General features: G+C 55.5%; 1 protein-coding gene across 6 annotated transcripts in view; it reads left to right on the top strand.

Annotated features, from left to right (window-relative positions):
• Positions 1 to 25,401, top strand: part of WNK2 (WNK lysine deficient protein kinase 2) — a 116,580-nt gene that overhangs the window by 28,289 nt on the left and 62,890 nt on the right. For all 6 annotated transcript variants that reach the window (XM_072959117.1, XM_072959118.1, XM_072959121.1 and 3 more), the window contains exons 3-9: positions 5,332 to 5,504; positions 5,715 to 5,935; positions 9,363 to 9,520; positions 12,181 to 12,269; positions 14,161 to 14,380; positions 20,155 to 20,437; positions 23,764 to 23,963. In XM_072959117.1, coding sequence (XP_072815218.1) covers positions 5,332 to 5,504; positions 5,715 to 5,935; positions 9,363 to 9,520; positions 12,181 to 12,269; positions 14,161 to 14,380; positions 20,155 to 20,437; positions 23,764 to 23,963 — 1,344 coding nt within the window. The remainder of the gene's footprint in view (positions 1 to 5,331; positions 5,505 to 5,714; positions 5,936 to 9,362; positions 9,521 to 12,180; positions 12,270 to 14,160; positions 14,381 to 20,154; positions 20,438 to 23,763; positions 23,964 to 25,401) is intronic.

Consider the following 25,401-nt stretch of genomic DNA (forward strand, 5'->3'; position numbering starts at 1 on the left):
TCCTCCTGGGACCCCTGCCCTGCCTCTTCTTCCCAGGCCACGGGGGTGTTCCTTTGGCCCAGGGGTGCCTCCAGCCTAGCCCTTTGCTCTGATTTTCGGCACAGTGTAATTGTGTGTTTATCTGCCTGCCACCCTGTACCCCCCGAGGTTGTCCACAGCCGTTTCCTGCATGCCCAGAGCCTCAGTGATCCTCTGGTGACTGAGTGAGGCACATGGGCCCCTGCTGGAAGCAAGAGTCAGGGGATAGAGCAGGACCCTCTCTACTGACATCCCTGCTCCCTGTGCATCGCCACCCCTGAACCCCAGGCTCTGCACTTCAGGATGAAAGGACAGCGAGGAGGGTGCCAGCTCTGCAGCAGCGGGAGCCTGGGTCAGATCCTCCGGACCTGGGAACGTTTTTCCCACCGGGGCATCTGGGGCCTAGAGTGTGCAGAGAACACTGGGCAGGGCCAGGGAACCCCCACCCCCACCCCCGCCCCCTTCCGGGCTCACTCTGTCCCTGGAGCCCCTGGCCTGGGTGATGCCCTGTACATGGGACTGTTCCCAACAAAGACCCTTGAGGCTTGCTTTTGTTTTGCTGTATGAGCACATGGGGTTGGAGGGAGGCCCGGGTTGTCAAGCCCAGGACTCCGGCTGTGCTTGTTCTGGGCACTCTCCGACAGTTGCTCACGTCCCACTCTGCTCTGAGTGTGTGGACCCTGCCTTCCCCTGGCTGGACATGGGGTCACCAGGCAGCCTTGCTCCTTATGGAGTTGGTTGGGCTTTGCCTGGTGAGAGGAGCCACCGAATCCCCTGAGAGCCGCCAGGGTGGAGCTGGTGACCGTGATTGTCATGGGAAGGTCTGTCAGACCCAAGGCTTTTCTCCTCTGACCCCCTTGGCCACCCGTCCTCCCTGCCCCCGCTTAGAGGTGCCATGAATAGCCTTTTCCCTATAGGAGACAAAAGCCAGCATTGTCCGAAAATGCTCTTATCCTTTATAATCTGACTGACTCTTATCATCTTTGGGGAAACAGGAGCCACTAATTTACCCAGCACCAGGGACCGGGTGGGAGGGGTCCTGGTCTAAGTGACCTCACGTCCCTCTCTGGTTGGGGTGAACTGTCCCACAGTGATACTGTGTGAGCAGCCAGAGCCCACCCCCTCAACACCAGACCTCAGCACCTGATGCTGGCAGGATTTGGGGGTCTTGAAGGGATCAGACGCTCTCTTCCTACCCTGGTTCACGACCCCGAGCCCCGAGCACATCAGTTACTAAATCCACCCCACAAACAGTGATGACGCACCAGTCACTGGGGTGGTCCTGACTTCATGGAGTCACTGATGTAACTGGGTGAACCAGTGATCAGCAAACAATGACAAGGACCCCGACCAGCTCTGAGAGGGGACACTGGGCAGCACACTGCAGGCAGATCTGGGCAGTGCTCTGAGGACATGCCAGCTGACCTTTTAAATTATCAAGCAGTGTGTCACCTAGTTAAAAATAGCCCCGTGGCTCAGAACATAAAATGAGGTCTGTTGCCTCCCACCCTCACGCCCAGCCCAGCTCCAAGAAGCACCGTCGTTAGAGATCTGACTTGTGTTATACTTGAACCTAACCGGTATCTAAAAACAAAGACTGAAGCATCAGCAGGGCACTTCCCTCTCCCTCTCAGGTTTTGTCAGTTACGGTACTTAAAACATGAACCTTTTGCTCTGAAACTGTAATCAAATCTTTTACTTTGCTGTTGGTTGATGCTGAAACACTGACAAAAACAATTTTTTTATGACTATAAGTAATCCTGTGAGTTTCCTCTAGGATCAGTGACTAGACCACTGGAGGGGAACTGCAGCGGAAATGTCCTTGCCCAGAGCTGGCTGGCTGCTGGGGCTGGGAGGGGCACAGCGGGGCACAGCGGGGGCCTTCCTGGCCTCCTTCACGCAGTGCAGCCGAGCTCAGTCCCCTCTCGCAGGCCAGTGGGGTTGGCTTTGCCAAGGCCCCTTCTGTGTTGTTGCGTGTTCTGCAAAAACGCTTCTTCCAGTAGCTGATTCACCTGGGGTTCTGGGAAGCGACCTTTGGGTTCTCAGGTATCTGAGAACGAGTCTTTGGGCCTCATGGTTTGATGTTGTCTGGCTGGTTGTATAAATCCAGATCTGAGTCGGCACTTTGAAGATGTTGCCAGCGTTGCTGGTGAGCCAGGGTGCCTGCCTGGGTGTTCCTCGGCGGGTAAGACTTGCTCTCTGTCCTTGGGAGCCTGAATTTTGCTGGAATGAGGCTGGAGGTGGGTTCTGGCCGCAGCACATGCCTTTATTCTAAATAGTTCTCCTTTCACGCAGGAGATGCTGTTCCCCTTTCTCCTTGATCTGTTCTCTCCTCTTTTAACTCCTGTTCCCTGTTGGTAGGGCTTCCAGCTCATTCTTTCATGCCTCTGGATGTTTTTCTTCCATTTCTCTCATTCAGTTTTCTGATGCTGCTTTCATTTAATTTTTTACATTTGAAAAACTGAAGTATAACTTACATATAATGAAACAGATCTTAAGTGTACATGCCGACAGGCACTGACAGGTGCGTGCCATGGTGTAACCCTTGTCCTCTGTTACCTCGTAGAATGTTCCCATTGCCCCCCGGTTCTCAGCTCCTGCGTCTCCCCCGGCCCTAGAGGCGAACACTTGTTCTGGTTTCAGCCTCACACGTTAGTTCTGCGTTTCGGAGATATTACAGGTGGAGCTGTTCTCAGTCCCTTGTCTTGGGGTGGGTACCTGGAGGGGAGTGGCTGGACCTAGAGTGTGCGTGAACCTGCCGGGGGCTCTCGGAGGCTTGCTCTTCCAGCAGACGTGTGCCCAGAGGACTCAGCTGGTCTGGACCGCCCCGTGGTCGCAATGATCCCTCTTTTCATTTTAGCCCTTCTGGTGGGTGTGAAGTGGTGCCCTGGGGTTGTGATTGGCATTTTCCTGGTGGCTCATGATGCTGAGCATGTTTTCAAGTGCTCGTCGGCCACGTGTGCATCTTCTCCGGTGGCTTCTCTGTTCGTGTCTTTATAACTGAGGTACAGGAGCTCTGTCTGTATTCTGGATGTGAGTCTCATGTCAGATATATGTGTTGACAGTAGCTTCTCCCAGTTGGTGGCTTGAACTATTTTCTTAAACAAATCTTTTTTTTTCATTTATTTTTATTTATTTCTTTTTTCTTTTTTTTAATAGATTTTATTCTTTTAGAGCAGTTTCAGTTTCACAGCAGAACTGAGCAGAAAATAGAGTTCCCACATAGGCCTCCCCACCCACACATATGTACTCCCCTACCCTCAACATCCCTTGTCAGTGTGGCATATTTGGTACAATCGATGAACCAACATGGTCACATTATTATCAACCAAAGTCCATGGTTTACATTAGGGTTCACTCTTGATGTTGTGCATTCTGTGGGTTTTGACAGATGCATAATGACACGTAGCCACCTCTATAGTGTCATACGGAATAACTTCATTGCCCTAAAAATCCCCTGTGCTCCATCTATTCATTCCTCCCTCCCTCCCTCCCCCCCAAACAAATCATTTTTGATGAGCAGAACGCATTTCCGTGTTATTGTCTTGGTTAAGGGGTAGGTAGCTTCTGGTGTTTAATGTTTCACTGCATTACAGAGTATCTTCTTTTTAAAATATGGAGCTTTAATTTGCCGAAGCTCTTCCTTGATTGTTCCTATTTAGGTAGAAGCTTCCTCTTATTTATGTGTGTCAGCATCTTGGAACCTCCTGAGGACATGAACTAGATTTTTTGAAAGTTCCTTTTGTCCCTGAATGATTTGCTTTTCTGGGATCAGCCTCGGTGTTTCTTTGTTCTGTTGGTGATCATGCCGTCAGTCCCACCTGTGCACGACGCGGCTGACGGAGGGTTTGTGGGGGTGGGGCTGGCGGGAGGGAGGATGCGCAGTGCGTGCAGTGCCACGTGGGATGGGGCTCCTTAACCGGGTGACCTTGTCACAGTCCCAGGGCCCCCTTCTCTGTCGACTGGTTGCAGTCTGGCTCGGTGTCTGCTGTCCTTCAAAGGACTTGAGGGGTCTTGGTCTGTTTCCTTTCAGCTCTAATTTCTCCCTCCGTCTGTCCAAATTTTCCCACTTCTGACTTCCTGGAGCTTCTCAAAACTCACCGTTTCGTGCTCATTTGCATTTATGTTTCCTTCTGAGATTCCTCCTGGTGGGAGGGTGCAGGTGTGGGCTCTGTGGGCCGGTGGGCCTGGGATGGAGGTGACGCTGGGGACACACGCTCGGGCTGGGAGAGAAGTGTACATGCCGACAGGCTCTGACAGGTGCATGCCATGGTGTAACCCTTGTCCTCTGTTACCACGTAGAATGTTCCCATTGCCCCCCGGTTCTCAGCTCCTGCGTCTCTCGTAGAGGTAGGGTTCATCCATGAGGTGAATTTGAAAACAACAGAGCTCTTGGGGTTGTTCTGAGCGCTCTGTGGTGGGAACGCTTTGGGGGGTTTTTGGAAGGGGAGGGGCTGGGATCCAGGTGGCAGGGGTGGGACGAGGCAGGGGGCAGGGTTGGTGATGGATGGAGGTCAGGGGGATGCTGGAGCAGGTGGGCGGGGGCAGGGAAGGCTCTTGGGATGTTGGGATGTGCTGAGGGTGTCGGTGGTCTTCCTCCTGAGATGTGGCTGGAGGACAGGTGTGGGCGACAGGTACCACACAGCTGGCTCCTAGCACCGTCATGGTGTGGTTGCAGTTCCCCATTTAAACTTAAAGTCCAGGTCGGTGCTCCCACGTGTTCCCAGGCCCCAGAAGGTGTGTCTGCTGTGTCCTCCAGCCCCGATGTGGGCTTGGCTGCGGCCCTGCTTTTCCTTCTCTGCTGACGCTTCTTGTTTCTTGTCAGTGTCTCCTAGTTTTCAGATTCTCATCTGCTGTGGTCGTGAACATGTCCTCAAAGTTGTGTGTAAATTAGAAGTAAATGGATGCGTCTTTCTTTTAACAATGCTCAGTAAGTGGGCGTGGAGGGAGGAAGGCCTCAGAGGTGTTTTTAGGGGAAAAGCTCATGAGTGTTTCGGAGCATGGGTTTTCAAGATGTCGCTGGCTCCCGGGGACCTTTTTGCTGAGCTCACCGTGCAGGGAGGGGCTCCCTGGGGGTCGATGAGGCTGCAGGGTCTGATGTCACAGAGGTTGGAGAATCAGGAGTGGCTTGTGCTACTCTCTAGGTCGGCGGACTGCTCTGCTCTCTATGGGTGGACGGGAAGGACTCAGGACTGGGTCAGACGTCCCTCGACCCCGGATGTCCAGTGCTTCCCCTCTGCTGTGCGCGCTGTGTGAGGAGCTGAGGGAGCGGCCGGGCAGAGTCCCTCTCAGCCTGTGTGTGTTTCTCTCTAGGACCGGAAGCTCACCAAACTGGAGAGGCAGCGCTTCAAGGAGGAGGCCGAGATGCTGAAGGGGCTGCAGCACCCCAACATCGTGCGCTTCTATGACTTCTGGGAGTCCAGTGCCAGGGGGAAGCGGTGCATCGTGCTGGTGACCGAGCTGATGACCTCGGGGACACTGAAGACGTGAGCGTGCCACCCAGCCAGCCAGCCGGGGCCTCGGGGTGGGCTTGGCCCAGGGTGCAGGAGTCGTGATGGCTGGGGTGCCATGCCTCCCTCGGCTTGGGGCAGTCCTCTCTCAGAAGTAGCCCTATTGGGGTGATAAATGCACGACCCCCAGCCCTTGGACGCCCCTTCCCCACACGAGCCGTCGGTGAGCCGCACCCCCACCCTCAGGTACCTGAAGCGGTTCAAGGTGATGAAGCCCAAGGTCCTGCGCAGCTGGTGCCGGCAGATCCTGAAGGGCCTGCTGTTCCTGCACACCAGGACGCCCCCCATCATCCACCGGGACCTCAAGTGCGACAACATCTTCATCACTGGGCCCACGGGGTCTGTGAAGATCGGCGACTTGGGCCTGGCCACCCTCAAGAGAGCATCCTTTGCCAAGAGTGTCATAGGTAAGACCTTCTCTCTGTGCCCCTGTGCCCCAGGGCCCCTGCGTGCCCCAGGTCACCGTCCTCCAAGAGTGAGGTGCGCTGCTCTCCCTCCCTGCGCCTCCCTGCACCTCCCTGCTGGCTGCAGCCCTGGGTGTGAGCCCTGCAGCCCTGCACGTGACCTTCTTAGCTATCTGGGTCTGGTGGTGAGGCTGGCTGGCACCTGAGGGGCTGTGGCTGCTGTGGGTATTGGGAGTGGCAAGGGGGTCTGGATGGCAGAGGGCTGTGGGGTGGGGAGGGAGCCACAGGCTTGGAGGTTCACAGAAGGGAGCCCGTGGGATAGTTTGGGGGCACAGAGTGAGCATGGGGGTCTGAGGGATTCAGTGTGGATGCTGGTTTTCTGAGATGGGGTCTGCGTCTCGTGTGCCAGCTCCAGGCGGGGTCCTGGTACACAGTGGGCACTGTGTCCCCACCAGACCTGGGCGGGGGCCTCCCATGGGCTTTGCAGACAGAGTGCTTGGAGGGGCTCTGGGGCAGCCGTTCACAGGTGCTGCGGGGTCCGGTGGCTCCAGGCTGTGGCTCCAGCAGCGTGGGTTAGGTGGGGTTGGGTGGAGCTGGGAGAGGCGAGGCGCTGCTGCTAACCGAGGCCCTGCGTGCGGGCTTCTTCCCACGGACACAGGTTGAGAGAGTGATTCAGGGCTTTGCGAGTTCATGGTTTTGCTGTATGGTTGGAGACAGAACTTGACGTGTTTCTGGAAAACGAAACCACTGGGAATCTGGAAACTTCTGTGGCAGGGTAGTGGGTTCAGAATGTGACACCTAGGGCGGGGTGGCCGCTGGGGATGCCCTGTGGACATGGGGCCTTTGGCTGCCCAGGGGAGCTGTGTGGTGGGGTACGGGGCGACCCAGGCCTCAGTTCCGTTTCTGAGAAATGGGTGGAGCGGGTGAGGGCCTGGCTGAGGGGGCCAGGACTGTGGGGGGTGCACCCCGCGGGCCTCTGAGCTGCTGGAGGAGTCCAGGCAGGTTTTGCAGATTTGGCCTTGGAAGTGGGGCACCTGGCAGAGCCCTCCAGGGTTTCTCTGGCCAGCAGCTCTTTCTCCTCTTGGAAACAGGCTTTCTAGTTGCTGGGTGATGTGACAGGTGGGTGTTTGCAGCCAGCACAGTGGGCCCTGAGCCCCACACAGGGTGCCTGACTCTGGAGGGGTCCCCGGTCACTCCAGCCTTGGCTCGGCTGGAGCCCAGGAAACTCTGCACTCACCGTGAGTGGGGGCTGGCCAGCGTGTCTCCACAGGCCCTGGGCCGCATGGTCCCGTCCTCAGCAAGGGGCCATCAGCTGAGTGGGGGTCTGTGGTCAGGTGAGGGGCTCCCCCAGGCCTGTGAAGAGGCTTTCCCCTCCATGCTGTGTCCAGGTACCTGTGGGGGCAGCTGATGGGCACCCATCCTGGGCGCAGCCGTTAGGTTTTGTGCAGGTAAGACGTGGCCCATTTGAGACATCTGGTGGTGGCAGCCTCCCAGGTGCTCCCCTGCTGAAAGGGGCCTTGGGGGCTCTGTGCCAGCCGAGCAAACTTGGAGGTGGATGGGTGGGGTGAGAAGATCCTTAGTGTCTGGGCAGTGTCCTCATGGTCAGTGCTGTGTCCATGGGCACACAGCTATAGGTTACATGACCCTTGTAGGGTTTGTCCCCGAGGGCCTCTTGGATCTGACGCCATCATGGCATGTTCTCACTGTGTTTGTGTTGGTAGAGCCCTGAGTGGGTGGAGGTGGAGTGGGCGCAGTCCATCCTGTAGGTGTTCACGGCCCAGAGGCTGGGATGTGGGGGATGTGGAGCTGTGGTGCAGAGGAGGTGTGCCCAGAGGTCACTGGACACGTGTGTGTATGTGCACCACCACGCACACATTCTTCTTAATGTTTAGATTTAAATGGCTGCATTGTAAGGAAAGAGAAGGTTCAGGTGGGTCCGTGGTCCAAGCACATGTGCCAAAGTGGCATCCCCCACCATCCCAGCCTGGAGCTGGGCCCCCTCCACCCCTGCCGCCCACCCCCACTCCTGCAATGCCAGGACATCTGGAGGCTTTGGGGTGTTTCTTGCAAAGCAGCATTCCTGGTTCTCAGGGGTTTCAGAAGTGACCGAGGTGGATGAATGGGAGCCCTGACTAGGTGAGTGGGGGTTCCGCCCGGGCCGGCTCAGCTCCCAGCTTCTTGCGAGCAGCCCTGAGGATCCCTTCTCCCTGTTTTTTCTGTGGATGGATATGGCCGCGTGCAGAAAATTTTCAGTACAGTCATGTGGTTCAAAAACCCAAAAGGATGAAAAATTCCCAGTGTAACTTCCCTTGAATGCCTGTCCTCTTTCTGCTCTTCATTATTTCTGATGGAATCTTCCAGAATTCTTTATGCATGTCCGTTAATTGTAACATAGATTCTTGTTTGCCCCATTTTTAAACCCAAAATGTTAAACATATAATGCATCTTAAATTTAAACTACTAACAAATGAAAAAAATTAAAATTACCCTTAATCTACCTGCATCCCAGACCCCCCACCCCCCACGCTTTTTAACACAATGGTTTGTGCCATTTTGCATCTGGTTTTTTAAACAACTGGAACATTTTGAGACTCTTCCAAAAGTCAACAAAGATGGAGAAGTTAAAAGTAGCCTTTTTGAAGTCGATGGCCCTTGTCCTTCTCATTCAGTTGACAGATGCTCAGCTGGACCAACTTTAATAAAAGGTTTTTAAAGCAAGTGTTCGTCACAGAAAAATGTAAAAAACCCAGACAAGTGTAACTGAAGGAAAAAAATCAGGTGTAACCCCACCTCCTAGACAAGTCATTTTAACTCATTGTTTTATACGGGGTGGTCAGCATGCATGTGCGGTCTGTTTTATTCAGCCTATTATAAGTCTCCCATGTCCTTAAAAGTTCAGAATAAGTGTTATTTTAAAATCCCTTGTGCTTAGAATCGATGAGCAGTTCTCACCATAACACCTCGCTGGTACCTGCCAGGTGAATGGCACCTGCCCTTTGTCCCCAGGCAGTCATCTTCAGGGGAGACAGTCACTGTGCTGCGTGATGGACATTGGGACTGGTCTAGGTGTTTGCAATTTAAGTAGCACCGTGGTGATGTCTGCTCTAGGTTATCCGGGCTGGTGGCCAGGAGGGGTGTGCTCAGGGTCATTTCCGGCAGAGACCCTGTCTCGTGGGAAGTAATGGTCTCCCAGCTCTGTAGTCACGGGTTGGTGCTGTGAGCTGACCTGACCTGCAGTTAGGCTCCAGGGGGAATTGTGGGGAACTTCTGTCAGCAGAGCAAAATCTTGTTTGAATCGTGGATTCCGGGACTAAAGGCGAGGAGCTAGCTCTGGCATGTGGATGGGGGAGGAGGCACGGGGCTCTGAGAGCCCAAGGGACTCTGTGGCCCAGTGACCGCTGACCCCTGCATCTTTTGCTCCTGGGCACAGGCACCCCCGAGTTCATGGCGCCGGAGATGTATGAGGAGCACTACGATGAGTCTGTGGACGTGTACGCCTTCGGGATGTGCATGCTCGAGATGGCCACCTCAGAGTACCCCTACTCCGAGTGCCAGAACGCTGCCCAGATCTACAGGAAGGTCACCTGTGTGAGTCCACCGGCCCCCGTGATGGGCCATGCGTCCCGGGCTGGGCTCTGTGTACTTCGTGAAATCCTCACGGAGGCTGTGTGAGGAAGGGAAGTAAGCCATTTTACAGACGGGGAGCTGGTGGCTCAGTGGGGTGACAGCCCAGCTCTGTAAGCTGTGGTGGAATGGCAGCAGCAGTGACGTGGGTGCCGAGGGCGGTGCCCGGAGGCATCACTGGGACCTTGCTTGGGGCGGATGGGACTGGAGTACTGACTCGGCCTCTCTGGGAGGCGCCCAGGCCGCCCGTCCACAGAACCCCTTCTCTGTGCCTCCTGAGGGCTGCTGGCTCTCCCGCTTTCTGGCGTGGCCCCAGGCAGTTGTCAGCTTTAATTGGATGGTTTCAGCTGTGCAAACAGCATCCTGTCTTCCCTCTCTGGCTGTCCCGCGGAGTAGGCAGCGCGGGGGCAGCATCCAGGGTGGGGCAGCTGGGGCTGTGATACCTCACCGTCCACCTGCACCTGCAAGCACCAGGCTGCACCGCAGGGGTGCTGGCTTCCTGCCCCCAGCCCCCAGTGCACCCGCCTTGCTTCTGCAGAAACATGAGGAGCCATGGTTCTTGGCACTCCCAGAGCACCCGCCCTTGTCCCAACCTCCACCCAAAGCCCTCCCCATGGGTTGCAGCTGGTTTCTCTCTTTTGGTTTTTAATTCTCAGTCATTTGATTCCTCTGAGCCCCTCCTGTGTGCCGCTGAGAGTGGGAGGTGGGGAAGGTGGAGGCCTTGATTAGTGGCACTTGTGACTGTGGGTCAGAGACCCCCAGATAGGTGTGTAGCTGCCCAGTGGTGCTGGGCCCATCAGCTGTGGGCACTGGTCCTCCGGGGGGCAGGGAGGGACCCGGGGAAGGTCAGGGCTTCACTGCTGGGCTGTGGTGGATGCTGGTGCCCGGGCTGCAGGACGAGCGTGTGCTCACTTTGGTCTAGTTGCACAGGTGGATAGAATGGCGGTCCTCCCACCGGGCTTAGGGAGACAGGGACTGAGCCCCCCAGGCACATGCTTCTCCGCCACCCTGGTCCTCCCAGCAGCCCTGCTGCCCCCATTTAGGTCTGGGAAGTAGGACGCTGCTCAGGGTCCCACGGCTCCTATGTAGGCCCATGTGGGTTTGAGCAAAGCAGGGCTTGGCCCCATCCTGCCTCCTTGGGGAAGTCAAATGAGAGGTTCAGTCCCTGACCCGTGGTGTTTCCTCTGCAGTAACCGTCTGGGTGCTCTGGTCCCTCACTCCGCACCCGCATGCTGGCCAGCCTCCGGCACCCACGCCACCTCCGGGGACTCTGGGTCTCGGCGCCCTTGGCTCTCAGCTGCCCTGACTGTGCTTCGGGCCCATTCTTCCCCTGCTTTGGGGGCCGCAGCCTTTCAGAAATTTAAGTGAAGTGTATATATACACTTACCTGAATTTGTATTTTCCCAGACCCCGTTCGCCAACCTTGGACCATGGCCTTTCTTCCTGGCGTAATTGAACTCTTTTTTCTCTTGGTTTCTGTGGAAAGGCAGGAGGGTCTCCTCCAAGGGGGACCCCTTGTCTGCCCCTAAAACCCAGGGTGCTGTGTCTGTTGCTGCACAGATGCCCCTGCATGTCAGGCACAATGTGACCCCCCCATTGGTTGTGGGCACAGGTCCTGGTCGGGGTTCTGGTGGGCACCAGGGGGCCCCAGCCAGGTAGTGGGAGCTGCTGGAAATCCTGCACTCCCAGGTCTGCCCCCCTCCAGTCCTCTGTCTCTGTGGGAAAATGTATGCTTCACTTTGTCTACCTTAAAAAAAAAAAGGATGGATACTTTGAAGGCAAAGTCTCATTGAAGGAGGAAGAATGTGATGGTTGAGACCTCAGTGTGTTCAAAATGTTTAAAAACCAGGATCCCCTCCCTCAACCCCCTTCCCTGCCTCCCCGAAGCAGAATGCAGATAAACTCTACAGTCCAGCCCCTGCTTCTCCTGGAATCCCATCTTCTTGTGTGGTCTGTTCCCCTCCGTGCCTCTGGCTCCACACCCCTGGCACCCACGGGGTCTCTGGTCAGCATGAATGCTCGGCCACCTCCTGATCCTGCTGTCTGAAAGTCATCTGATCTCACTGCTGGCAGAGGAATTCCATGACACTGACGCTTGCTTGCAAACCCCTCGAGCCACCAGGCCTTGGAAGTCAGCCCCACTTGTGACCACAGTGGGGCCAGAGTTTCTGGTGGCCCTTGGCCAGCAGTGACCACATTAGTGCCCTCTGTACCCTCCAGTGGGATGTGGTGAGAAGGGCCAGCTCTGTGGGATTCCCTGCCCAGCCTCTGAGACCCTCTGAGCAGCTGGCACGGGAGGCCCTGGCGGATCGGTGTGTGGCCTCCAGCAGGTGCGCCCTGTCCCGCTCCGCGTCCTCTGTGCGGGGTAGGGGGGCAAGTGCTCCCTTGCCGGGAGCTGGGCTGGAAAGAGCGAGCATCCTTGGTGGTTGCTCTGAGTCTCCCCTGAGTCTTTCTCTTCCCCAGACCTCACTACTCTCAGTAGCCCATCAGTGGGGATTTAGAATGAAACAGCCCTCCTGCCCGGCCACCGCAAACAAGGCTTTTCTTCTCCTGGGGTTAGTGTGAGGTGAGCAAGAAACAGACCCTAGCTGGGTGTCAGGTGACTCTGCTCATGTCATCCTCAGGGCATCAAGCCGGCCAGCTTCGAGAAAGTGCACGACCCTGAAATCAAGGAGATCATCGGGGAATGTATCTGCAAAAACAAGGAGGAAAGGTGAGCTCCCCGGGCCGCCTGGGGTCTGCGCTGTTGTCCTGGCTGCAGCTGCTTCCCAGGAGACACGTTTCGGCGGGCAGGCAGGCTGTGTCAGGCTGCAGGTGTCCTGGGTGCCAGCGAGCCCGCTGGGCAGTTGGTGGGCAGCCCCTGCTTGATCTCGGCTTCTGGGAACATGCTCCTGGGCTTTGGGGACTGTCCTGGAGCCCCCACCCCCTTTGCCGGCTGTTTCTTGCCCTCCCAGCCTGGAGCATGAGGGTGACTGGGGCCTCCCTCTGCCCGTGGTTGCTTTCTGTGGTGTCCCTACCCAGCCCTCTGGCCTGGAGGACACCCTCATGCCCAGGCTCCCCAGCAAGTCGCATCCTGCCCTCGCTTTCAACTCCAGCTGTGTACTTCACGCACCTGTTTGTCTGAACCACCACGTTCAACTCAGAGTCCTTGAGATGCCCCCCAAACCAGCCCCCATCTCAGATCAGGGCCCCTCCTTCCTCAGCTGGTCTGCCAGGAAGCTGAGCCTTCCTCCTTCCTTTTCCCTCCCTCCTTCCTCTTCCCTCTTTCCCTCCTGCCCTCCTCCCTCCTCTCTCCTCCCCCACCCCTCCCTTGCTCCCCCTCTTTCCCTGCCTCCTCCCATCTCCGCCCTCCCATCTCTCTCCCTCATGTCCCTCCTCTCCTGCCCATTTGCACCCTCCCTATTTCTCCTCTCCCCTGTATCTCTTCTGCGCCCCCTCATGTGCCCTCCCTGCCCACGTACACCCAGCTCACGCCCCCTCCCCCCATTCCTGTGCCCAGATTTGGTCACTGTCCTTTTCTGCTACTGTCCTCTCTCATGCAGAGGCCCTGTCCTGATCCAAGTGGCCTTCTCTCTTGCCCCCTGCACGTTATCATGGTTTTTTTTTTTTAAGGAAAAAAATACTAAAAAACTGAGATATGGCTCACATCAGAAAAGTACAGAAACAACCACATAGAGCCGTGAATCCTCAGAGCAGACCCTGTGAGACCACCTCCCAGACCAGGACAGAGAGCCCCAGGGTCGTGACCTCTGAGCTCCCAGGAGCCCCAGCTTCTGACCTTCCCCAGGGCCCTCACAGGCACTTTTTGCCTTCCCTGAAGGTTTCTCACCCTACTGTCTCCCTTTCATGCATGGTGGCCGTGTGCAGGGGATGAGTTCCACCCACCCATGGGATATGCTGCCATCAGCAGCAGTCAGGGATGGGCCCCTGGAACTCGAGGGCGACACACAGTGACCACGGACCACAGACAGGACACTGGGAGGAGGCGAGGCCCAGGACAGCCCACACTCTGTCCCTGCCAGAGACAGGAACCACCAGAGCATTTAGGGATGCGAATTTGGATGGCAAAGTGGTTACCATGGCAACATCCAGCCCCCATTGCCATCCTGAGCAGCCCTGGAAAACCTCCCTGCTTCCTTGAGGCCAGGGTCCCTCAGGGCACCCAGTGATGTGCTGTGGAAGGTGGGAGCCTGCCTCTTCTGGGTCCAGTCTTATCTGGAGCCAGGTATCCTGTGACAACTGAGAGGTCCCCAGCTCCTCAGCAGGTCTTGTCTGCGCAGTGCAGAGCCAGGTTTGAAAATTCTTTTCTGAATTCCCTGAGTCTCTTAATGATGGGGACATTTCATTTTTATAATGAGAGAAGAAAAGAAATCTTACATAGTGTCCATTTAGTTGTGTTTAGGAGCAGTTTTCTCCTCTTCCCTTGGAACCCGGGGAATGCAGATGTAAACTGGTTTGTGCTGCCCTCAAGGGTGAAGACTGCCCACCGGCTAGGATCAGAGGACCTTCCGGAGGGAACTGGGCAGGTCGTGGGCCCTGCACCCCGTGTCGGGGCCCCCTCCGCAGGTGTGCTGGGCCCTGCCTGAGAGCCATCCCCTCCCCAGGTACGAGATCAAGGACCTGCTCAGCCACGCCTTCTTTGCGGAGGACACGGGCGTGAGGGTGGAGCTGGCGGAGGAGGACCACGGCAGGAAGTCCACCATCGCCCTGCGGCTCTGGGTCGAGGACCCCAAGAAACTGAAGGGCAAGCCCAAGGACAGCGGGGCCATAGAGTTCGCCTTCGACCTGGAGAGGGAGACCCCAGATGACGTGGCGCAGGAAATGGTACCGTGTGCTTGTGTGCGGTGGGTGCGCGGGCCTCGCCATGTCCTGGTGTGTGCCTTGAATGTGTGCGGTTTCCAAAGATTTTAGAAAAGTAAGAAGAGGGACGTGGTCCCGCGGTCAGTGGGCAGTTCGGGGAGCGAGGACCCCTGCTTGTCCAGTGCAGCCGTGAAGGACAGCAGAGGTCAGAGTCGCCCTCCTGCACGGGTGCAGGGCATCACCTTGGAAATGGGGCAGTGAGGGGATTCCGGGGACCAGCGCAGAGAGGTACTTGAGGACTTGAGCGTGTCCGGAAGGGCTGTGTTTTGATCAGATTCTTGCTAACTTGGTGCAGATGTGGGCCTTTGATCTTTGTTTCATTTTGTTTCTGAGGGGCGTTGTGGTCTGGACGGCTGGCGAGCAGCAGGGATGTAGAGGCGTCCAGTATTACAGAGGAAAAGGAGTGTACGTGAGAAATAGATTAGACACTGACTATTACTGGAAAATCTGAGCAAAAGTAAAAATCTGCATGCTTGTTGCAGGAGAGCGGGCCCTTGTCTGTGCCTTTCAAAACCGGAGAAATGCATGTCCTTTTTTCTCTTTTTCTTAAATAAACGTGTCACTGAAAATAGTACATCTAAGACATAGTAAGTCACAAGGGTGTGGCTGATGGATTCTTTATAACTGGACTCCTTGGACCCTAGTAGGACACTGGAGCCCTGCTCAGATGAGGAAACTGAGGCTGGCCATGCCATATAAGGTGTGGGTGCCACAGACCAAGGCGGGGTTCAGGAGGTGGGGGCTGGGCACATGTCAGGTGGGGGATCCCTGGCGCTTGATGTAAGTGATGCAGCAGGTCATTGCAGGACATGGGTTGGGGGGGGCGGTGCATGGCCAGCCAGCATCCTCCCTTCCGCTGGACAGCAGCCTGTGCCCCTGTTGCGTCTGGCATGTGTGGTGGGTGTGGCGTCGCTGATGGCCTAGAAGCCACGGCAGGACTCCTTCCCAGCTGCTGGTTACATTCCTGGGCCCAGAAACAGACACCTCTGCTGTAATCGGATTTAATGGGGTTGTTTAGCTCCATGCTTCTGGGAGGATCTTTCCATGACCTTCCGTGGGGCGCTGTTGAATGGCTGCGTATTTGCTGGCTGTTGCATTAAGATTATTATCAGCTTATCTATTTTACGTATAATAGTTTGTATCTGTTAATCTCGTACTCCTGGTTCATCCCTCTTCCCTGCTTTCCCCTTTGGTAGCTGCAGTTTGTTTTCTACGCCTTTAAGTCTGTGTCTGTTTTGTATATATGGGTTTTTTGTGTGTTTGTTTGTTTTTGTTTGAGGGGGAGGTAATTAGGTTTATTTACTTATTCATTTTAATGGCGGTACTGGAGATTGAACCCAGGACCCTGTGCATGCTAAGCACACATTCTACCACTGAGCTATACCTCCCCCTGTTTTGTATGTAGATTTATTTGTATTAGATTCCACATTAAACTTTTTTTTTTTTTAAAAAGATGATTACCAGCACAGCAGTCCTGTGAATTCAGGATATCTGTTTCTCTGTTCTGTGACACCGTGGTCCCTTCATGCTTCTTGCTGAAATTTAAAGTGCAAACAGAAGTACTGATCAAGGTGGTGTGCAGACTGGTAGCCTATGAGCTGAGATTCAGGAGTGCGGGCTGCGTGTGGAGAGCGTCTTGGAGGGACCTTGGGGACTGGGGTACCTGGCCAGCAGCTCCAGCTGTCCCGGTGACAGGAGGAGGGGAATCAGGCCTCGGGGGGACAGCCCTGCATGGAGCTGTGGCAGATCCCTGGGGCCGCCTTGAGGAGACGTGTCTATCGGGGCTGCGGAGGCCGGGGCGCAGGCAGGAAGCACAGGACGTGAGCAGCGTTCTCGTTCCCCTACGAGCATCGCATAGTGATGGCTTAAGGATGACACAGATTCCACGTGGCGGCGTGTCCTGGAGGCACCGGAGACCCAGACAGACAGTGCTGTCTGTCTGCTGGACCGGGTACCTCCTCCAGCCCCGGCTCGGTTCTCGGTTCTGTTCCAGACACTCTTTAGTTATAAGATGGTGGCGCCAAACATGGTCTGGGCCCCTTCCCATGACCTGCCCACCTTCCCAAGAGGACTCATCCCTTCTCTGCCTCCTGCTGCAGAGAAGGATCCCCAGGGCCTTGCATTCATGCCTGTGCCTGTAGCCACGGCCTCGTCCTCACCAAGTCCCTGGGTCCTGGCAGGACTCATGGTCGGGAGGTGTCTCCAGGAGCTCACACTGGAGGCCCTGGGCTCCGTGCTTCCTCCTCCCCTTCCTCTGTCTCCTTTCAAAGCACCTTTCCATGGGGCGCATCGTCCGTGCCTTATGACATCTGTGTAGGAGAGGGTGCATCACTGTGTTCAGTTAAGGAAAAACAAAACAAAACTAAAACTACATGCTCACGGCTCTGTTGAAGAAACAGAATTAGCCCGGAGCCTTGGAGGCGCCTGTGATGAGCTGAAAGTGGCCGTCCCCCCGTGGTGGCGTTTTCTCTCACGTGAGTGCCCGGGTTGGCCGCTGCTCCTGGCTCCTGGCTGGGCCTTGCAGCTCAGCACTGGTCCCGAGGCCCTTGCCTAGGGCCTGACTCCCCCTCCGGTCCCCACTCCCCCACCTCCCCGCCCATCTGTAAACACCAGAACCAACTCGGGGGTCTGGGCTCTCCTTCTCCCTGGGGTCCTGGTAGCAGCTGCCTGGGCCCCTCCTGGGCTGTCCCTGGGCCAGCTGTCTGGGCCCTGAAGGGGCCTAGGTGGGGCAGCGTTTCAGGGCTCCCTCCCGCCAGGCTGCTCTGTTGGGTCGGCACTTGCTGACAGCTTTAACTCAATACACATAGTTCTTCAAAACTTAATTTAAAGAGGCGATGACTACAAATGAAACATCAATGTTGGTTATCATAAACGGATGGTAACCTCACGAAGGAAATGCCCTGGAAGCACAGGGGTGTCACCAGTTCTAGGACCCGGACCAGGCCTGGGCTGCCCCGTTGTTAGCCCCTGGGATTAGCGAGTGCCGAGTATTGAAGATGTCCTGGACCCGGATGAGGCTGCCTCCTTGAGGCTCCCCGGGGGTGGGAGGGAGGCCGATGGGACAGTTTTCTTTCCTCCCTCTGCAGTCACCTCCGAACAGGTCCTGCAGGCGGTGGAAGGGTGGGCGGTGGGGCACCAGTGGTGGATGGGGGACATGGGTGGAGGCCGGCCTCTGTGTGGATGTGAATCCGAACAAAGATGCCCCAGGGCTGAGAGCAGGGCAGGTTCCTTGGGGATCTGGGCCGGCTTTGATCTGAAAGTAACCCCTCGTTTAGACCCCCAGGCCGGGAAGGAAGGGGAGGGGTCTTGCAGCCTCGCTCAGGGGATTCTCCTGTCTGTGGTGCCAGCCCTTCCTTCCGCCTTCACAGCCTGCAGAAAGTAAGATGTTCCAGTGTGGCATGGAATGTGGCCAGGTTCTCTCCTGTTTGAGAAAAAATTGAAGAAACACCTTGGAGAGAATCACCAGGGGGTGACTGTGAAGATGGGACGGAAGGGAAAATGGGTCATGGGCCAAAAATAGAGATGGCAGGCAGCTGTGTCTGTGGGATGCCTTTTCTCAGGGACCTCTGGTCAGGTCGGCCAGGTGGGCGGCGCTGAGGGTGGGTGCCGAACCCCGGCTCTGCCTCTTCAGCAGGTCCTGACCACGCGCTCAGCCCAGCTCGCGCCTCTGTCGCCGTCCTGGGCTGAGCCTGGCAGGGCGGCCTCGGTGAGGGTGTCTGTGGGACTTCAGCACAATTCATTCCCTCAGATGCAGTTGTCTTCAGAAATGAGTTTTCCAAGTAATCACAAACTTACAAAAAAAAAGTTGAAAATTCGAGGCAGCCCTGTGAGATACCATCTCCGGACTGACCCTGAGTACATCCGTGTCTTTCCCACAGATGGGGACTTTGCTAATGGCCACCGTGGGTGTCAGAACCCCGAGAGCAGCCCAGCCCCACCCAGGGTCCGCACTGTCTCGGGATGCCTTCATGGGTGGCTCACCATGGCCAGCCCACCCAGGACACTCCCTGAGCTCAGTTGACATTGTCTGCCAGGGTTCCCCACATGCAGTGACAGTAAATAGCGATCTTGTGGGGAGGTACCTTGAAACCATGTAAATATCCCATTTCCCCCAAACTCTCCATTTATTTACATCCCTGTGGGCTCGTGGTTTCTCTTTTATTCAGTAGGTCATATGCTGTTGGTGAGGTAACCTATCTCTGCCAACAAATTACTTCAAACACAGCCCTGTACATGCTTACGGGCTTGCATGGTCCTTGAGGTCAGGAATTGGTGCTTCTGGCTCAGGGCCCCTCGTGAGGTGTGGCCAGACTGTCCGCCAGGGCAGACCGGAGGTGAGGGTCAGCGTCCGTTCTTGCTCACCTGACTGGTGGCGGGAGACTCAGTTCCCATCCAGCTGGGACATTCCATAGGGCTGGTCATGATATGGCCTCACAGGAGCAAGTGGTCCACAGGAGAGAGACAGGCAGACAGAGAGAGGGAGAGATACAGAGAGACAGAAACTGAGGGACTACATATATATGGCCCCCCTTTGTGCTGGCAGTGACACCCATCACTTCTGTCACCGCAGATCACTTGCATTTCTCCCACGTGCATTTGTGGACACGTCCTTCAAGCCGTCACCACATCACTGTTTATTTTGGTGTTCAGAATGTCCCAGATTTGGCCAGTGGGAGGCCCTGGGTGCTGGCTCCCATGTCACTTCCAAGCACGTCCTCGATTTCAGGCACAGTGAGGTGTCCTGGTCCCCTCGTCCTTTCCCTGCAAGCTTGAATCTGCCCTTTTGTGGTGAGCCATGTCCTCTCATGGTGGCCATGCTGCGTTTTCAGCTGTCATTGCCCCAGGCCCACTCCACGGGTGGTTCAGAGGCCCACGTGTTCTGTGCAGTTGTGTTTGTGCACGTACACCATGCACGTGCACACTTGCACTTACATCCCGTGCATTTCAACGTTGTACATTGAAAACCCTGAGTTCACGCAACTCCCATCCAGCACCGCAGGGTTTTTCTGTGGTTTTCTCCCATTTCACATGGGGAATCCCACACTGATGGCAAGGAGCCTGGCTTTTGCTGTTTCATGGTTTTGCTGTAAATATCCTCAGAAAGCGCTGTGATGTTTCCCGGAGATCTTCGACTCCTGTATAAATGCTCTCACACACTCCTTTGGGTGAACTGGGTTCAGAATTTTCCTAGGCATGCGTGCACAGCTTCCCAGTCTCCAATTACGAAATATGCCTACTTCCCATGGCCTCTGACTGCTCAGAGAGTGCCCGGGGCAGCACTGCGGACAGCACTGGCCAAGCCTCCTTGTCCCTCTTCCTGAGCACACAGATGAGGCCAGGACCCCCTTCCTGCCCTCGGCCAGCCTGAGCAAGGGGCTTCAGGAAACCCCTGGGGCCTAGCCAGTGGGGGCTGCTCTGAATTTCTGCAGGAGGCAGACTAGGGTCCCCCCACATCCTCGCTCATCCAGCCCATGTTATGAGCACCTGCTGTGTTGTCTGCCCCAGGAGCTGGGCCAGTGTAAGCTTAGATGGTCACTCTCCCTGTGAATTTACAGTCAGTGACAGGAGTGTCCCTGAAAAGAATGAGCTTGGTGATGGGGGCAAGGGGTCCAAGGAGGGGACTTTGGGCAGAGACCCCCCACAAGCAGGAGGCGGTAGCACAGACGGCAGGGCTGGCCTGGTAGTGGGGCATGCAGGTGGGGCTGATCCCAGTAACAATGTGGTGATCTCCTTTGCAGATTGAGTCAGGATTCTTCCACGAGAGTGACTTGAAGATTGTGGCCAAGTCCATCCGTGACCGCGTGGCATTGATCCAGTGGCGGCGGAAGAGGATCTGGCCAGCTCTGCAGCCCCAGGAGCAGCGGGACCCCGGCAGCCCTGACAAGGCCAAGGGCCCGGCCATGCCCCTGCAGGTCCAGGTGACCTACCACTCACAGGCCGGGCCGCTGGAGCCCGAGGAGCCCGAGGCCGACCAGCACCTCCTCCCCACTGCGCTGCCGGCCAGCGCCACCTCCCTGGCCTGTGAGTGCTGCCCTCCTCCTGTGTCCCCCCGTCCCCCACTCCCTCCAGCCCAGCCTGCGGGCATGGATGATTGGTGTGGACCAGCATTCATCCAGGGAGGGGCTTGGAAGCATCTCTGCGTTGCAAAGAGATCTGTGACCAGAGGGGTTGAAGGCTCCCTGAAGTCCAGCCTCCTAGGATGGGTGGGGAACAGACGTGCAGACAGACCCAGAACCTCCCTGGTCCCTGAGCCGGTGCGGATGGAGCTGGGCCAGTCTGGCCGGCTGCTCATCACACCTGGAAGGTATCAGTCCCAACTTCACAGGGCACCTGAGGGCTGTACCTCAGCCTGGGCTCGCTGTCCCTGCCAGCTGCTGTGGCCCTGGGGCTGCCGATGACTACAGCCTTGGGCGGTCATGTCATGGTCTTGGCTGTGACTTTTGCTGCTGGGACTGTCTGTCTCCAAGATTATCTCTGTTTTGGTACCTAACCTTTGAGACCTTTGAGACCTTCAGTACATTTCCCAGGGAATGTCACGGATGGATTGGTGGGAGTCACTGTGTACCTGGCTTCATCTCAGACCGCTGGGAGGGGGAATCCAGTGTCCTCTGCATGTCTAGGTGGAAAAGTGTCCTGCCTGTGCTCTCAGTGTACTAACAATTCAGCTGTGAGCTGAGGATGGAAGATGTTTCCTTTTCTGTCTGTTCTGTGACTGAGCACAGAGAATTGCAGAGCCGAGCCTATCCAGGCCACAATTTCAGGGCTTTTGTGTGGAAAGACCAAAATAATCTGTTTAATCCATTTAATAATTATATCCTTTGATTTATCAGTAAAATAGCTAACCATTCTTCAAAGAGAGGCAGAAACTGTAAATTCAAACCAGCAGCTGGCCAACACTTTGAGACAGTTTGCCTGCTGTTTGCTTCCCTCCAACTTGCTCACGTTTGCTTTGGAGAATGGACTCACTGTGTCATTGCTCCATTTTCTGATAAACCAAAAAATTAATGCAAGAACGTAAACTTTTTGTAGGAAAGAACTCTCCACACTTGATATACCACTCACTATTTTAAAAACGTAATTGTTGGTTGACAAGTTCTGGGGCAGGAATTAAGAAATCTCCTTCTGTTGAACTTTGAAGGGGCTCTGCTGTGGTCAGGTGTGTCACGATACAGGTGTGGCCCCCTGTATAGATGGAACGCGTTCAGTTTGGGGTGGGCGTTCTGTCTGCAGACAGATTCCCTTCCTGTCTGGCTAGAGTGGGCTTACCACAGCTGCACTTCTCAAAAACATTTTTACCTGTTTATTGTAGCTTCTTTAAAGTAGATGATAAAGTCACATTGTATAAAATTGAGAAAGTCGAAGAGAGTATACAGCAGAAGCTGGTTAATTTTCCTGTCTGGATGTCACTGATATTATGCATCTTTTAACTGTAACTTCCAGAGGTAATAACTTCCAGACATAATCTGTACATGCAATCTATCACACATGCACTCAGCAAGCATATGCACACATACATACACCTGTTCACATACCCACACAAATGCATGTGCATGTGCGTGTATACAGTGCATTAAGCACACACGCAAGTGCGCGCACACGCACACACACCCGTGTCTCCCTCTGATCTACGACCCACGGCACCCTGCACATGCTCTTCTGTACCTTGCTGTGGGTCAGAACAGGAAGTCTGTGCTCAGCCATCCCCCTGGCCACAGTGCCTGTGGCTGGCTGGACCACCTTGTGCTTCACGAAGGTGAATGGGTGCGGACGCCAAGCAGCCCACACGTCACTGGAGAAAGAACCCTGTCTTAGGTGACAAGATGGGCTCACAGTCACGCTTCCATATGTCAGAAGGTGCAGCAGACATCATATTGTGTGATTCCCCACTATGGGTTCTGTTAGCTACTCACCACAGTCCAGATCAGGCTCAAGACGGGGCCAGCACCTGATGACGGCAAGAATGCAATTTGTCAACAGGTTTAAAACATGATTTTTAAAATTAATTTTTAATTATACCAATAGTAGATATCATCACTTAAAAAATATAAAATGTTACATATATGGTTAGAGTCGCTTTCCTTGAAATTTGGTCTGATCTCTCTCTCTTTTTCTCATGTGCCCACACCCTCTTTCTCTCCCTCATGTGCACATACTCTGTCTCTCTCCTCCCTCTGTGTAAGCAGAAATGGCCACCAGCCACCTCATCAGAAATCAGGGCCAGTTGTTTAATTGGTTTTGCACAATCAAACCTCAGCATTCTTATGTCTTACTAGGTCAGAATCAGTTCTGACCAGCCCCTGGGAAAGATCATTTTGTTGGAAAGCCAATAAGAGTCCCTTTTTTATTTGTTTAAATTATACATGGACATAATGCCGGCACTGAAAGGCATCTCCTGTAGAAATAGCTTGGCGTTCATAGGTGGCAAATCTGAATGCTTGTGTAGCTCTTGGAGGCAGTGAAACCAGAGTGCCACCTCAGACAGGTTTTTGCTCTTCATTCTTGACTGGCCTGGCCGTGCGGGTGCCCTGTCTTCCCAGGTGCGTCTTGGTGAAGCGAGCCCGTGTGCCGTGGCATTTCTGTCCGTGCCCCCGTGCGCAGGCTGCTCCTTCTGTTGTGGCTGGGTTTGACGGGCCAGTCTGGCTTGTCTTGGGTGAGGCTGGCCTTTTACTGGAGTAGGGGGTGCTGCTTTGGGCTGTGGGGCCTCCAGGTCCCCCTCTCATGGCCTCTCTATGATGTGGTGGCCTCGTCAGCCCCATTTTCCAACCAAGTTAGACCAGGGCCCATGAAGAGAGGAGCCAGATTTGGACCCAGATCTTCCCACTTCAGGCTCTTTGCTGTGCTGAGTGAAGGTGGTCGGGGTCCTGAGACACCCCTCCCCATGAAACACAGGTGATCATTATTTCCTCTGTGTGACTATAGCTTTTCCTAACTTGGACAATCCATCTCGTGCCTTTGAAGAGCTGAAAGAGCACCCTCTATAAGGCCAGGTCAAGTACCAGGTGAGGTCCCTGGCTGTGAGCCCGTGGGGCGGCTCTCCTGCCTACGGAGGATGGTGCGAGGTGCCCACCTGGGATCCGTGGTGGCCCACGGTGGGCTCCTGTCGATGTCAGGCGGTGGGGACTCAGGTTGCTAGGGCCACTTCTGGTGCTACTACCGCCCCCGTAACATTCTAGACTTGACTGTTTAAAATGTCACACATTTACTATGTATGTGATCTGGAAATGCAACCAAGTCTTGGTTTTGCAGAAGACGCACGGACAGGCTAGCCCACATTTGCGTTCCCCGAGACTTGTGTGGAACGTCTGGGGGTGCCTGCGTTGAGCCATGCCTTTGTCCTCCCTCCCCAGCGGACAGCACGTTCGACAGTGGCCAGGGATCCACAGTGTATTCGGACTCGCAAAGCAGCCAGCAGAGCGTGGTGCTGGGCTCGCTGGCGGATGGAGCCCCGCCCCCCAGCCAGTGTGTGTGCAGCCCCCCCGTGAGCGTGAGTGACGGGCCTGTCCTGCCGCACGGCCTGCCCTCCCTGGGGGCCTACCAGCCTCCTGCGGTGAGTCAGCACGCCCCCTCGGGCCAGCGTCCCCGTCCCCACGGCCCGTCTGTGATGGGCCGTCCAGCCTGTGCTGGTCCATGGTCAGTTCCCACCATACGAAAGCAGGCCCACCGGAGGGGCATCCTGGCCAGTAACTGCAGGGCTGCAGGCGGGAGCAGCCCGAGATGCACCCTGAAAGACCTGCCAGATGAGGAAATACCACAGACAGCCCAGCGACGCCCAGTGCTGGCACATCTGTGCTAAAGCTGGCAGGGTCGAAGTTACTTCTGACTGTTGCAAAGGTGACAGAAAAGCATCACTTACAGTAATAAAGCCTTTGATTTTGTCTCAGGGTCCAGCTTCACTGAGGGAGTGTTAAGTATCTCCTGGCATTTCTCCACTGTATATTAGGCAGCCATTAAGAGTTAGAGGTATGGGGGGACAGAAAGGAGGTATATGAACGACCAAACCACGGGAAACATTTTCAGTGATGTTTGAGAAGTAGCACTTGAAAGGGTGCCCGTGTTATGCCTGTGGTGTAATTTGTACACTTTGGAAAGACTAAGTTGAAGCATTTGCCTCTGCTGACTGGAGCCCAGGATTTGTTAGCAATTTACATTTGCAGTTTGACTCATTTCATTAAATGAAATAAAATATGATTTTACACAGGAAGAGTTCATTTACAAAAGGGCCACCTGCTTCTCAGAGTGGTGGTTTGGTTCTTGGCTTTAGGTCGCCCATGCTGGGGCTGAGCCAGGGCATTCTGCTGGCCCTCGTCCCTCCTGGTGCAGGGTCAGACCTTCCCTGGCCACACTGCGCTCTCCACCGGGTCCCTGCTGCGCTGCATCTATCCCAGCTTCGGCTCACGGGCCAGGACGCCCGAGCACAGGGAGGTCCCGGGCCCAGCCAGCAGGCACCGGCCAGACTGGGCTGGAGCGCTTTCTCCCGTGTCTTGCCTATTTACACACAAACACCTTGGACAGAAGGGTGGCGTTGGAGGGGGTCCCCAGGCTGCCCCAGGGCTCCTGGGGAGGGTCACCATGGTGATGTGCCCTTGGGACCAGAGTATGAGCCGCTCCTTTGAGGCTCCAGGCCGCCTGCGCGGAACCAGGTTCTCAGCTTCAGAAGTTACCTGTGTTCGAATCTGTTTTTTCCGCCGCCCTCACCTGCTTCTCACATCCCTAGTATTTTGACGTAAACCCTAGACAGAAAGCTATTTTGGCCCCAAATATTTGTCTGTATCTCTGCTGGATCAAGACTCTGAAAACAAAGCCCAGTACCATTATTGCACCTAAAAATCAACAGGTTAGCAGCCGTTCTTGGCGGCATCAGACATCCAGTGCTCAGATTTCCGGCACTTCCCCAGTCTGTGTCTGTGCTGCCCCTGGCAGTGAGGGCTCACTCCTGTCCCTCGTTCCCTCCTAATGGGCGAGTCACTGGAGACTCCTGGCTGTTA

Source organism: Vicugna pacos, chromosome 4 (assembly GCF_048564905.1).
Source record: "Vicugna pacos chromosome 4, VicPac4, whole genome shotgun sequence".
In the NCBI taxonomy this organism is placed as follows: Eukaryota; Metazoa; Chordata; class Mammalia; order Artiodactyla; family Camelidae; genus Vicugna; species Vicugna pacos.